This window comes from Rhineura floridana, chromosome 6 (genome assembly GCF_030035675.1).
Source record: "Rhineura floridana isolate rRhiFlo1 chromosome 6, rRhiFlo1.hap2, whole genome shotgun sequence".
Lineage (NCBI taxonomy): Eukaryota > Metazoa > Chordata > Lepidosauria > Squamata > Rhineuridae > Rhineura > Rhineura floridana.
The window spans coordinates 57,808,606-57,822,756 of NC_084485.1; the positions used below are offsets into that span (position 1 = coordinate 57,808,606).

Consider the following 14,151-nt stretch of genomic DNA (forward strand, 5'->3'; position numbering starts at 1 on the left):
AGGGTCACCATAAGTCGGAATCGACTTGAAGGCAGTACATTTTTTTTTTACATACCTACTTTTAACAGTTATGACCCTACCCAAAGAGTTCTGGGAACTGTAGTTCGTTAAGGATGCTGGGAGCTGTTAGGAGAGCCCTATTCCCCTCACAGAGCTTCAGTTCTCAGAGAGGTTTAATAATCAATCCTTCTTCTCAGGGAACTTTGGGAATTGTAGCTCTGTGAGGAGAACTGAGGTCTTCTAACACTTCTCAGCACGCTTAACAAACTACAGCTCACAGGATTCTTTGGGGGAAAGAATGAAATTAAATTGATATTATAGTGTTTTGAATGCATAGTGGGGATGTGGCCTCAGCATGACGAAGTGAATTTTTTTTAAAAAAATCCATTGCTGCTGTTGCCAAGGGTCGCCCTGCTGATTTTGCATACCTTCTAGTTCACTCTAGCTGTAGTAAAGTTCCTATCTGTCCTTTTTTTTGCATTTCATTTCCTCAAACCTCCTTGCTGACAACTCCACCGCCTTCCTTCCCTACCACCGTGGAAATGTATACTGAGAGTGACATTTCATGCATCTGATGAAGTGGACTTCCCAGCCCACGGAAGCTTATGCATTATGCCATAATAAAACATGAGAGCCCTCATGGTGCCAGGAGAAGGTGTGTGAAAAGAAGAGGCCCAAAGATAAAGCAGACAGAGAAAATGAACCCACAGAAGATCAAACAATAATAACTCCATCCCTACATCGGTGCCCGCCAGCAACCTGTATGCCATTTGCTGGCTTGTTATCTTTAAAAGGGGTGGTAGTGGCCGTAGCTCAGTGGCAGGGCATCTGCCTGGCATGCGGAAAAGCCCGGGTTCAATCTCCAGGTAGGAGATACCTCAATCTAAAGTCCTGGCGAACCGCTTTCAATCAGTGTGGACAATACTAACTCTGGTATAAGAAATCAGGGATTTAGGCATCAGGGGACTCGGAGGTCTTAGACCCCATTCTTTTTCGGGAGCAGTGTCCCAGCAGTGTCCCTATGTCTCCAGCATCCTATGAGCCAATCATTACGGAAGGGGAGTATGTTAGCCATTCAAAGTGCCTTCTAACATGCTTCCTTGTCCTTTCCATCTGACTGGCGGCAATCAGAGTAAAAGGACTCTTCTCAGTAGCTAACACTCTTCCCTTTCATGCTGATTGACTACTAGGGACGTCTGTTGTGGGAGACGAATTAATAAGGATCTAATTCTCAATCCAGCAGGGAAAAAAAAGATGGGTGGGGGCGTAACTATCATGAAGAGACCCTGTACTTCTGAATTTGCCACTCTGCTACTGTGTAAGATACCTTTCTATCTCTCTGCCTTCTTTTCTGGCCTGCCCGCCTGCTGGCTGTCTCTCTCTGACGAGGGAGTTATCGAAACGTCAGATATCTGCCTAAGCTGCTAGGAGAGGAGAAAGAGAGAACAGTCGCCAGGCAGATAGATCCAAGACAGACAGGCGCATGATCCGACAGCAAGACTGTCGTTCTACAGAAAAACTCAAAAGTTTACGATGTGTGCTCTGATTTATTGGAAGGAATCGCTTTTGAGACTAGGAACAGGATCCATTCAAAGGCAAGCGCTTCAAACGAAAACCCGTTGATTGCAAAGAGAGTCTGCTGAATCTTTTCCGTTGAAAGAAATGGAGTTGAAGCATGAAATCCTCACTTGGGAGTGAAGACCACAATGGGACTTACTTCGGAGTAAGGATCGGGCCGCACACGTGCTTAGCTTCGGCTGGACCGTGCTCTGGTGGGGTTCACGGGTGTGTGCAAAGCATGAAATTTAGCGTGGAAGGCGTTTTTTTTTTAATAGGAGCGTTAGATAATACAGTGAGATCATCTACCCACCTGCCCCGCTGTTACCTACCCTATGGATGACGATGATAATAATAATACAACTTGTATGCCGCTTTTCAAAACGAAAGGTCCTCCCAAAGCGGCTCACACTCAAAAAGATAATAAAGAACACACTAAACAAAACTGGGGTATTTATATTCTCCCCACCCCTCATCCAGTCACCCCATTAATGAGCAGGATTCCATCTGACAGCCCCGTCGGGGTCGCCTCCCTTCAGGGCTCTGTCGGCTTCACTGAGCGTCCACGCCCGGCTTTCTAGACCACCGCACCCCCATCCCATCTCCTCTCCCAGGCCTGCCTCTCGGCTGGGGATCTGGTCGAAGCCAACAAGGAGCCAAGAACCGGACCCAGCCGCAAAGCCGAAGCCCGTCGAGGAAGAGCAGGAAGACACGAAGAAACTGGGCCCAGGTACCCCACGCGAACCTCGGCCCGCTGACTTCTCCAGCTCGGAGAGCCCTATCAACCGTGCTTGGCAGGCTAGGGAACCTTCTGCCTTTTGGGGTGTCAAGAGGCAAATCCCTCGAAAAGAGAGGTGCGGGCCGGACCGGATTCGGGGCAAAAGTCCAGGCCCCCACCCAGCAGACCCCAAAAGCATCAGGGCTCCGGCTGACTTGAAATGAGTGAATTACCACCAGGGGTTGGGGTGCAAGTCCAACAGGTCCAGAGTTTAAAATGGCCTAACTACATCAAGCAGTTTGAAGAAGCCCGTCTGCCTTGCAAGCGCCTTCCCCATCTCCTAGAGATCCTGGAGCTCCTGCGACTGGTTCATGCCCTTTGCACATGTTCAAGAGCACCCTTCCCTGCATAATTAGCACTGCGTCATCGTGGCATGCTTATCGTGCCCAATAATGACAGCCTCGGCATCGGAAAGACGACGCTCCGGAGCCCAGACTCCTGGTCAGCACGACCAGGTCCAGGGAAACCGCGCGCAGCCGCGGCTTCGCGATGCCTTTTTGGTTAGACGACGGGGGGAGAAAAGTTTCTCTGCCGCGCGTCGTTCTAACCCGAAGCGGGCGAGCCCCACCGGCCTTTCGCCGACTTACCACCAAGAGGAGTCCGCCCGCGGCGTCAGAGCCAGCAGCATCAGGACCAAGGGCAAGCAGAGGCGGGAGGGGGCATGGATGCCCTCGGTCGCCCTTCCGGTGCCCCCGGGAGCGCAGGCAATCCGATCCAAGCGGGTTGAGCCGAGCATAATGCTCTTGCCGACGAGAAAGGCTCACGGCGAGGAGAAGGACGAGTCCTCGGGGCTGCCGAACTGGAGGGGAAGACGAGAGAGAGGCCGTCGCCGCCGCCCTTAGAGTGATCGATCAGCCCAGCCCAGCCCCCGGCGGCTCTCTCTCCCGGGCTGCTGCTGCTGCGGTAGGCACGGCTTCGAGGGGAGGCCACGTCAAACGAACCTAAGCCCTGGGCGGCGGGGGGCGGCCTTGGCTGGCTGGCCGATTCCCTCCCGAGATGCGCTGGCCGTTGCCGGGTCTGGAAAGAGCCCTTCCAAAGCAACCCCATGGACGGGCATCTGCTGGGAATGAGGATAAGGATGACACGCGGGAGGGGTGGGCGTGGGGGCAGGCTGGGGAGACGGACACCTCCTTTGGACTCTCATTGGGCAAAAACTCCCAGGCACAAAGACAAGGCTGGGGCCAGATCAGGCACAGCCAGGCAGTTGGGACGCATCTCTCTCTCTCTCTCTCTCTCTCTCTCTCTCCCCCAGCCTTTCAGTTCTTCCTCCCTCGCTAGCTGAAAGCTCTCACCTTTTCCCTCCCAGGCACCACCTGCTGCTGAGAGCCAGAGCCAGAAGAGATCAGAGACAGCACGGAACTCTCCCTTACCGGGCAATAGGCAGGCGCAGGCAGCATCTCCCTCCCCTCCTCCACAGGTCCTAGCGCCTCCTGTAGCTGTCCAGTTAGCCGCATGATTCCAGCCCCTAAGGGAGAAAAGGCCCTCTTGATCTTAGACCAGGAGGGTGGCTAGATTATGTTAGACTGGGGACTGAAAGGCCTGATAGGGCCCCTTCTTTATGCCTCCACTTCAAAATTTGGTACAGAAGAGATGCCTGATACTGAGTACTAGTGCCTGCTCTGACTAGGGGCAGCTTTCCAGGGTTTCAGACAGGGGTGTTCTCCAACTCTACCTGGAGACACCAGGGATTGAACCTGGGACCTTCTGCATGCAAGGCAGGTGCTCCGCCACTGAACTACAACCCTTCCCCAAGTAGGTCAACCTGCTGCTTTTGGGTCCCCTCCTGTACATTCTGCTGAGTGATGCTGTGGACTTTTGTCCCAAAGTCCTGGCCTGCTGGCACCACTGAGGACAAGAAAATGTTAACGTCTTCCAGGATGGAATTCCTCTCTCTCCCCCTACTCCCCTTCCCCATATGTAGAGGGCTTGTGTAACAAGAGGACTTCTTTAGGGAGCCGTTGTGGAAGTTAGAAAGGTGGAACCCTGGGGTGTCAGGAACAAAGGTAGCTGGACTATTGGAATGTGTTCTATGTGGGGCTAATCTTATGTCTGGTCTGGAAACTCAGCTGGTGCAAAATGCTGTGGCTAGACTGTCGGCAGAGACAGACTACTTGCCAACACATAATTCCAGTGCCTAAAAACTTGCACTGACTGCCCATATTCTACTGGGCCAAGTTCAAGGTTCTTGTATTAATTTATAAAGCCCTTGACAACCTGGGTCCAGAATACCTTAAGGACTGCTTAATGCTTTACATCCTGCTCAATCACTGAGGTCTTCAGGGGAGTTGCTGTTAGTGGTTCCCCATAGCTCAGATGCACAGTTAGCATCCAATAGAAGCTGTCCTTTAAGTATTGTGGGACCAGTTCTGTGGAACTCCCTCCTGGCTTAGTTCAGACAGGTCCCTTCCCTGTTGAGCTTCAGGTGCCTGATGAAGACTTATTTTTTATTTCAGCAGGCATTTTAAATAAACTTTTCTGATCTTATGGTTGATGTTAACTGATTCTGTCCATTCCGTCTGTTCTGTAACTTGATTGTACCCTGCTTAGAAACAATGATGTTTAGTGGTGTAGAAATTGTTCAAATAAAAACAACAAAATAATGTATATTGACCCAGGACAATTACCTTCTCTCTGCAAATAGAGCTCCCCATAGACATGTGGTTGGCCACTATGGCCCTTTGGCCTGACACAAGAGGGATTTTCTTATGTGCTTATGCAGATTTTAAAATGTCTTTCTAAAAAAAGAAATAGTCATTATATGAAAGATGCAGTCTGTCATAGATGCCCAATTTTTGCACATCATAATGTACTTCTCAGCATGGCATTCTTTATTCCATACTGCTATACCAGAAAAATGTAATGTGTGATGGAAGCCACCTTGTGTTGTGAAGATTTATCAAGAGAATATCATGGCTGAGTGGAATATGAATCAAGCTCTCCCATGTCCAAATCTAACATCCTCTCCACAGACACAAACCAGCATTCACTGATGCTTACAAGAATAAATATAAGAAATTCAAGCATAACAACATAAAAGGCCTGCTGGATCAGATCAAAGGTCATCCTGTGTGTGTGTGTGTGTGTGTGTGTGTCTATCTTTGTATTGTATTGTATTTAAAAGATTTGTAGGCTGCCCTATAGGTTCTCTCTGGGCAACTTACATATTTAAAATAACAATTCCACATAGAAAATCAAATGGATGCAGTATTCATGCACCCAAATTTCACAGAGCAATGCCATCAGTACAACAGTATGCAGCCTGGCATAAAATAATCAGCAAATAATCTAGTCCAGCATCCTAATTCCAGAAAGCCCACAGAAGGGCATGACAGCAATAGCCTTCTCCTTTTGCTGCTCTCCACCAATTGGCATTCGGAAGCTTCCGAACATGAAGGTCCCAAACATCCATCAGGGCTAATACTTCATTCAGGTATATTGGAATCTGCTTGTTCCAGTACACATGATGGACCTTGGCATGTTCCAGGAAGGCAATCCTTAGTTTGAATGTAAAATGGAATGTGTTCTGTATTTGAGCAAGGGCAAGCACCTAAACAATGCATTAAGGGTAGGGATGGGCAAATCTGTCAATTTTGGTTTCTCTCAGTTTCTCATTTTCTAAACTTTAGTTCTCTACATTTCAGCACCAGTTTGCATTTTTTTTTAAAAAAATCCTCAGCGAATTTTTCCATACACATTTGTGTGCAAGTTTGCCTAATATATATATTTTTGCAAAGCAATTTCCACTAATGCATTTTAATGTTATTTTCATGAATATAGGAATTTCTATGCACACCAGATCTAGTATATGCATTTTTTAACACATTACTTGGCTGGAGAACTGCACTGCAAAATTTGGAGAAGTGCCAATTTTAAAGGATGGCTGTGTGTTGGGTTGTGTATTGTTGTGGCAAGTGTGAATTAGGTAGGTTTGCCTTTAAATGCAACTTGAATCAAATTTCTCTCCTGCCCTGAGTTAAAGGACCTGTTTTCCAAGGAGGATGGGATTAAGAGTACACCGCAGACACATTTTTAGAGTTTGTATCTGTCCCGAAGGGGACTCTGTTAAACCTAACCATAGGTGGTAAATGACAAGTTCAAGGCAAAAGCTGAGGGGGGCAGTTTAGGTCTCCTGCTGTTTCTCCTTGGTGACATTAGAAGAAAATGATTCCTTATGTGGCTCCTTATCTTCCACTCATATGTATAAGGACTGATTCTCACATGTATGCACAGACCTGATCACCCAGTAACAGTAGTGGGTGGCATGGGTGGGGTGGTGTTGGTCACCAGGCATCCCAACACCACACATTACTGCCAGTTACTGAGAGGGAGAGGGGCAAGGCAGCAGGGAGCTCAGTGTGGTATAGGTATAGCAGTGGGAGTGTTAGATTGGCTCTGCCACTGTGCCTGCACTGCCCAGCACTCCACTGAGCTCCCCGCTGCCTTGCCTCTTCTCTTCTCCCACTTGGTCACCAGCAATGACACACAGTATTGGGAAGCCAGGTGATCCATGCCACCATACCAGTCATTACTGCCTGGTATTCCAGAACTCCTGGCTGAATGTGTGAACCATCTATGGAATTGGATCTGTGATGGCTGCTTCACATATCCAAGTTGTCAATGGATATGGCAGTTACTGAGTGATGAAGGCTTGAAGCATATGTGAACTCATCCTGAAATTTGGGATGTGCATTCCTTTAACCCATACTGTATAGTCATGAGAAAAGCCAGAACTAGTAAGTTTTTCTGGATTCAATGCTGTCCTTTGGGTGGTGGTGGTAACTTAATTAAAGAAAGTGTAATATCGTATATGGCTTTAATTATGCAGATATTGATTTTTTAAAAAATGATTAATTATATATTATAATATATATTGAACAACCTATCTAATTTGCACTTTACTCTATTGATGCATTGAATTAATGATTTTTTAAAAAAACATTTAATTAAAGAAAATGTGCATTAGCCCATCAAGACCCCTCCCTACCAAGCTAAAAAGTCAGCTGTTGGCATGCACAACATATTGTGTGAACTACCTATATGTTTTCCTTTGTGGGGAAAATAGTAGCTCTGGGGGGGGAATAGCATGGGAAGACAGGGTTAACTGTCCTATCCCAGTGTTCTGGTCCTGATCCAAATTGCCCCACCTCTATGACAGCTTTGACTTTAAAAGAAAAAAAGAATACATAGGGAGAAGATCAAAGCTCAGTGGTAGAGCATGTGCTTTGCAAGCAGGAGGTCCCAGATAATCCCCAGCAACTCTAGTTAGATAGCTCGCAGGTAGCAGTTGATGTGAAAGACCTCTGTATAAGACCCCGAAGAACCTCTGCCAGTCAAGTTGGACAATACTGGACTGGAGTGAGAAACAGTCTAACCTGATGTTGTAAGGTAGCCTTCTATGTTAAGTATCCTGCATCATACCTAGATTGGCCTTTTGAGTTCTATGTTGTAGATAAAGCCTTTCCCAACCTTTGGGTCCCCAGAAGTTGCTGGACTACAACTCCCATCAGCCCCAGTCAGCATGGCCAATGGTAAGGAATTATGGGAACTGTAGTCCAGCAACATCTGGGGACTCAAAGGTTGGGAAAGTCTATTGTAGAACAGTCTTCCGCAACCTAGTGCCCTCTGGTTGTTTTAGACTAACCCTCCCATCAGCTCCAGCCAGCAAGATCAGGGATGATAGATGTTGTAGTCCAAAACATCTGGAGGGCACCAGATTGGGGAAGGCTGTTACAGAATGTGCTGAACCACTGTGGGAAAGTGGCATTTAAAATTATGCACTCTCTCTTTCACACCAGCACCCCCACACCCCCATTCCCATACATACCTCACTAATGTTTAATAAGCTACATTTCACATTTCACTCATGATAATCCATGCTGATATTCACCTTGTGATATCTGCTGGGCTTAAGCTGGGTTTCTCTTCAGTTGTCTTTCTGCCTATCTCTTTCCCAGCTCCTAATTCACTGAAGCGCTACTGATAATGTGAACTTCCATCTTTGCTTTTCTTCTCTTGGCCTGTCTCTAGGTCTTTTCTCCACTGAGCTTACCATATTTCTTTCATGCCACATGTTCCCATTGCTAGCTATCTACCAGAAACTATACCTTTCTGTCTGGTGAATTTCACTAACTAAGGAAAGGGGGGTGGAGAGAGGGAATGGCCTATATGTATCAGGGGCCCCAGTGGTCTTGCTTGTGACATTCCCCTGGGCCAGGTTCAAAATGTCACGCCAACGTTACTCACAGCAAAACTATTGTACAAGCTACTCTCAAAGTCCAAGATAGTGCTCAAGATAGTGCTCTCCGTTCCCCTTTGTGATCCATCATTTTTTTGCTTGTTTGTTAAACTTGTTCTTTCCTTATGTGCTTTGGATGCTAGCAGGTTGCAAAGCCAACATTTTCTATGAGCAACATTCTGCTTTGTGTCTAATTAATTTCTCAGGATTGCTGGCCTTGATATCAGCAGGGGTGCTGGCATCTCTGCCTTCTCCTTTTGCCAAACCTCCAGCCTCCTTCATAGTCCAATTGTATCAGATGAAATGATGACTTTGGCCCGAGAAAAACTGAGACCAGAAACCGACACTTCTTTATAATCCAATTAGGCTTCTCTAATTTACAGTGCTAGAAAGCAAAAGCCTGCGGGACTCTGCTCTTTTGTCTGAGACCCAACTGAACGATTGTGTTACAACTTATTTATAAAACAATCCTAGGGCGGGGAGGATGGTGGGAGAAAGACTGATATTTATAGACTGGGCAATTGCTTAGAAGCCTTAGTCCATTGCAATGTGCAGTGATTTCCCCAGATGCCTTAATTACACTATTGAACATTGATTCGGGCCACCAGTGTGCAAGGTGCTGCTATGTAGAATCTAGCATTTGACACTGCCTCTGTTTCGAAGATTTAAAGCAGGGGTGGCTAACCCCACAGCCTAGGTGCCAGATCAGGTTCACCCCTAGCAATTTTTTCTGGCCCTCAGGACCGGTGGAGGCTGGTCTATTGGAGCTAGTGGGGCACTGCCTCACCAACCTCAGTTTGCCTGCAACCAGTCCCCACCTATCTGCCTTCTTACTTATAAACTGTCCAGGGGGTAGCCCTGGCTGTCAGCTTCCTCCTCCTTAGTCTCATGTTCGCCTTGTAGGACTCATCAAGGAGGAGGATGGGGACAAAACTATAATTAGTCGACTCTGCCTGTCTTGGCTCTGGCTCCACCTACACTTGGGCCCCCTGCCTACCACCCCACCAGTCCCAATGGGCACCAGCCATCCCTGCTCAGGACCCCACCAATTTTTGAGGTAGTGGCAAAAAATAAAATAGATTAAGCAGACACAATGCTGGGCTGGGTGGGGAAGTATAAACCCAGCCCAGTACCTTGATGGAGATCCAGCTCCCATTATCCTTGACCCATTGGCCATGCTGACAGGTGCTGAAGGGAGTTGTAGACCAGCAACATCTGGAGATATGTTCTGGAGATGGAGATACATATCTAGATAGCCAATGCTCAGTGGTGGAGCACATACATTACATGCAAGAGGTCCAAGGTTCAATCCCTGGCATCTCCAGGTAGGGCTGAGAAGGACCCCTGTCTGAAACTCTGGAGAATCACTGCCACTCAAGGTTGTCATTACTGAGTGAGATGAATACATGTTCTGATTCAGTATAAGGAAGCCTATATTCTTAGATGCTAGCCACTGGTGAATAATTGTTAATGGTGGAACAATATCTGATAACAGCACCCCTGATGGGAAACTATGATGACGTTTTTGAGAAGCAGTGGGTTTTCTAAAAGTGATTCTGAAGGGAGAAACATCCATGTTTTAATGGGGTGGTGAAGAAAGGAAAACATCTTTTTTAGGTGTAGCACAGTGATTCCAATATATTTCAGTAGGGATTGCTCCAGATTAGACAAATCCCAGCACTTTGTTAGGATCATCTGATAATTTCAAGCACTGTTTAATACCCATTTCTAGAATATTGCATTAAAACTACAGGAAACTAGATTTAGGTCAACCACCAACAAGAACAACATGGGCATGGTCTGAGCACATGTTACAGCTATCTTGCTGAAGCTAAGCAGGTCTGGGTCTGATCAGTGCCTTGGTGGAGGACCACATAAGAACCTTCTGTATGCTGTTGAGTTCCTTAAGTGAAAAAAGTTAAATGAGTAAAAAACAAACACTTAAACCTAAGTCCAGTTTAGCCAAAAAATAAGCTGCTTAGAGTAGTGGTAGAATCTTGTTCTCCCAGGATCATAGCTATGGGCCAGCTTGTCAACACTGAAAGGTGGCTTTAAGAATACACCCACAAGTAGATGTGTGAGAGACTTGTTCATTACTTTTTATGCTCCTTGGATAAAATGCAAAGTGGGGGGGGGGGCTCATATAACTCCCGCATGAGAAGATGCATTATCCATAATTACTTCTGAAGTTGCACATCTATCTAGATAGGATTAAGAGTGTGTGTAAGTTTCCCCTTTACACATTTCTGCAGAACTGCAAAAAGCAGATTAAGAGTGGTCTGAGGCCAAACTAAACATTATATGCAAATAAAGAACTACAGCCCAACAAATTTATAAAAATGAAAAGTAGTTCTGGGAGGCTGCATTTTTAAGGACACACTTGCTGTTATACTGGTTTCAATGCGTCTCTTCACCTCTGTGTTGTGAATCGAGGGACATGTGGCATCAGTCAAGCTCTGCCCTTTTTTACTCAAAATCTGGGATTTTCGAGATCAGATGCATTTTCCCTTCAAGCCAGCTTCACATCGATGGTTTGGTCAATCAACCCATTCTGACTCCGAGGTGTGTCCAATGGAAACACTTTGCAGTGGGCGGTCATAAAAGGTCTGACAACAGCAGTGGGGCTGGGTGTATTCCAATTAAACAATAAAGATGTATACAGCTGGGTGCAGATTCATTTCAAACTACACCCAGACAAATCAATCTCACTTCTTTTTAAAGAACTAGTGTGCATGTAGCCTAAATGAAGGAGTAGCAGGAAAGTGCTTACTTAACCCTTTCCCACTGCTCAAAATTGCCCTTCCAAGCTGCTCTCCCTTGATTTTCATGCTTGTAAAGGTAGCACACCTGAAACGCCCAAGAGCGAGGAAGCAGTCTGGGGAATGATTTTGAGCAGAAGAGCAGCTCCCCAAGAAATGGTTAAGCATTACCTCTCCTCCACTCAAAACAAAAAAAAAATGCTTTCAAAAAGGGCTTCATTGAATACATTTGTAAGTGATGCATATTTTGCCCTTACAAATCTGTTTTTCGTAGAACTCATGCTCAGAATGTGCAGCTGCTCAATTCAGTAGATTGAAGCCAAAGTGTCAGCCATTTTCTGCCCTTAAGGGGGACCCTTTTACTGACTCTTTAAAAAGAGAGGGTCAAGTTTCCCTACATTGTTTTTCTGTCCTTCTACAGAGCATTCAGATTAATTTGAAACCACGATTTTGTCTGTATCAACCTGGTATGTGTGCTTTAATATGACATGTGCACAGAACCTGCTAAAGTTGCTATTATATTATGCCTTCCAAGTACTGTCTGTGAAATTCCAGTGAATATATCACGCTATTCCTTGCCGCCGCCCCCCCCCCCGGATTTTCGCAATACTGAATCTTCTCCAACTTCTTGATATGTTGCTCCTCAACCTCAGAAGAGTCCTTTGTAATCTGATCAAGCAGGAAAGCCAGAAACTCAACCAGATCCACTGTGCTGATGCCATTCAGGGCTGTTATTGTTTTTTTATAAGGAGTTCATGTCCTATTGTGGTTAAAGGCAAAGGCAGAAGCTGCCTTCCATTAGTGATGCTCTGCCAATAGAAGCCCAAAGCTCGAGCCTTTACTTTGGTCAAAAAAGGAAAACAGGAAACGAAATGGAAAGCAGTATGCCTTTACACTGTACTCTTTAAACAGCAATGATGTGCTGAGTAGACCCAGGACTGTGCACATATATTCATTCAATGGAGGTGAGAGGAGCTATAGGAATGTCCAAAGGAATGTTTTCTTGGCTGATCTCCTTCCAGTGAAGTCAACGAAGAGGATGTTCCAGAGGGGAAGCTCCATATATCAAGTGGAGGTCAGAATAGATCAGTGGAGGATGACCCATTAGGTCAGATGGGACACTGCCCCACTAACCTCAGGTTGCCCTCAGCCAGCCCTCACCTGCCTGCTTTCTTTCTTACATCCAGTGCAGGGGGTGGCACTGTCTGTCACCTTCTTTCTCCTGAGTTTCACTGTTCTCCTTGTAGAACTCAACAGGGAGGAGGATGGAGGCAACACTAGAATTAGTTGGCTCTGCCTGTCATTGGCTCTGGCTTCTCCTACTGTTTGGGCTCCCTGCTTTCCACCCCACCAGTCTCAATGGGCACCAGTCACTGCTGACATACATGAGAAGATCAAGCGGAAAGCACTCTAGTTGTTGATTACTTTCACTCATCTCAGAAGACAGGTATTTACAACACAATGACTTCTGCCTGGGAATCTAGTCTCTGTTGCATGCTGTACCAACCTTAGGATACAAAGGAGAGTCTCTCATTGACTCCACTGAGTTTTAATGCAGACTTCCACTTGTTTGGCTTCTGTATTAAAGAACTGCCTTCAGTGATGCTTGACGTGACTCAGCATTTGGCCAAGCTTCTATGAGGAGAGGCCGCCCGACATAACATTTGCCCTTCGAACCTCCTCCCACTGTTCTTCTTGACTCCATTTGATCTTTCATTCAAATTAGGGGCCTGCACCAAATGGGTGCCTGTTTTCTACTCATGAGCTACAGTGTCTGTAAATAAACAAGTCTGGTTTTCAAATGCCGTCATGAGTCATTAACTTCAAAGGAATAAACTCCCTGTTTTCTTAAGAGGTCAGTCACTCATGTTCCATCAGCAATGAGGGTGATGACTTGATTCCGCTGAGTTTTTTGGGGAGTCATTGCTGCTGTTGTGGCTACTATCTGTTTTGCTAGCAGACTCAGCAATGGAATAAGGGTTTTGTTTTTTCAAAAAACCAAATTATTTCTTTTGTGCAAGGAGGACAAACACAAGAATGTTGCACTCTATGGATTGATTCCATAGCAATGAAAGATATTGTTCAGGTGCCCCTATCATCCCATAATGTGCCATTTTGAGATAGGAGGAGTAGGACTCAGATCATAAGTAGTAATGGCACCTTGGGAACTTTCTTAATCAGAATCATTAGTCACACTTAGGTTCCGGGTTCACTCCCTGGTATCTCCAGAAAGAGCTGGGAGAGACTTTTGTCTGAAAACCTGGAGAACTGCTGCCAGTCAGTGTAGACAATATTGAGCTAGATGGACCAATGTCTCAGTATAAGGCAGCTTCCCGTTTTCTTATGATCAGTTTTGTTCCCGTATTGCTAGGGAAGAGCTTATAGTTTGTTTGTTTTTTAAAAAGAAATCATTAGGTTATTGACTATCTTGTAAGGAACCAGTCAGAATAATATTGCTATGGTTATAAAAAGTGGGGAGATGGCTATTGTGAAGGCTTTTGGATAAAGAAGTAAAAAGCAGTAGGGTAGAGGCAGATTCAAAAGTGCAGTGTCCCTTCATGATAGTCACTCCGTGCCCCCTCATAGTCACATTTCCTTCTAAGATTATTCAATGAAATGAGCTCTCAAGTCTCTTACTTTGTGTAGAGTTCTGTTGAGCGATGATGATGGAGGTTCAGCAAGAAGAAGACAATGCTAGCCTCCAGAAGACTCTTCTCAGTTGCTTACATGTTCCCCTTTTATGTTGATTGGCTCATAGGACACTGGAAACATAGGGATCCTGCTCCCCAAAAAGGGGTCTACACAGCCTATGACCCCAGATG

At 46.0% G+C, this 14,151-nt stretch overlaps 1 protein-coding gene across 1 annotated transcript in view; it reads right to left on the bottom strand.

Annotated features, from left to right (window-relative positions):
* WNT2B (Wnt family member 2B) overlaps positions 1-3,383 on the bottom strand; it is a 66,174-nt gene extending 62,791 nt beyond the window's left edge. The window contains exon 1 of the mRNA XM_061632007.1: positions 2,923-3,383. Coding sequence (XP_061487991.1) covers positions 2,923-3,071 — 149 coding nt within the window. The 5' untranslated portion in view covers positions 3,072-3,383. The remainder of the gene's footprint in view (positions 1-2,922) is intronic.
* Between the last annotated feature and the right edge of the window lie 10,768 nt (positions 3,384-14,151).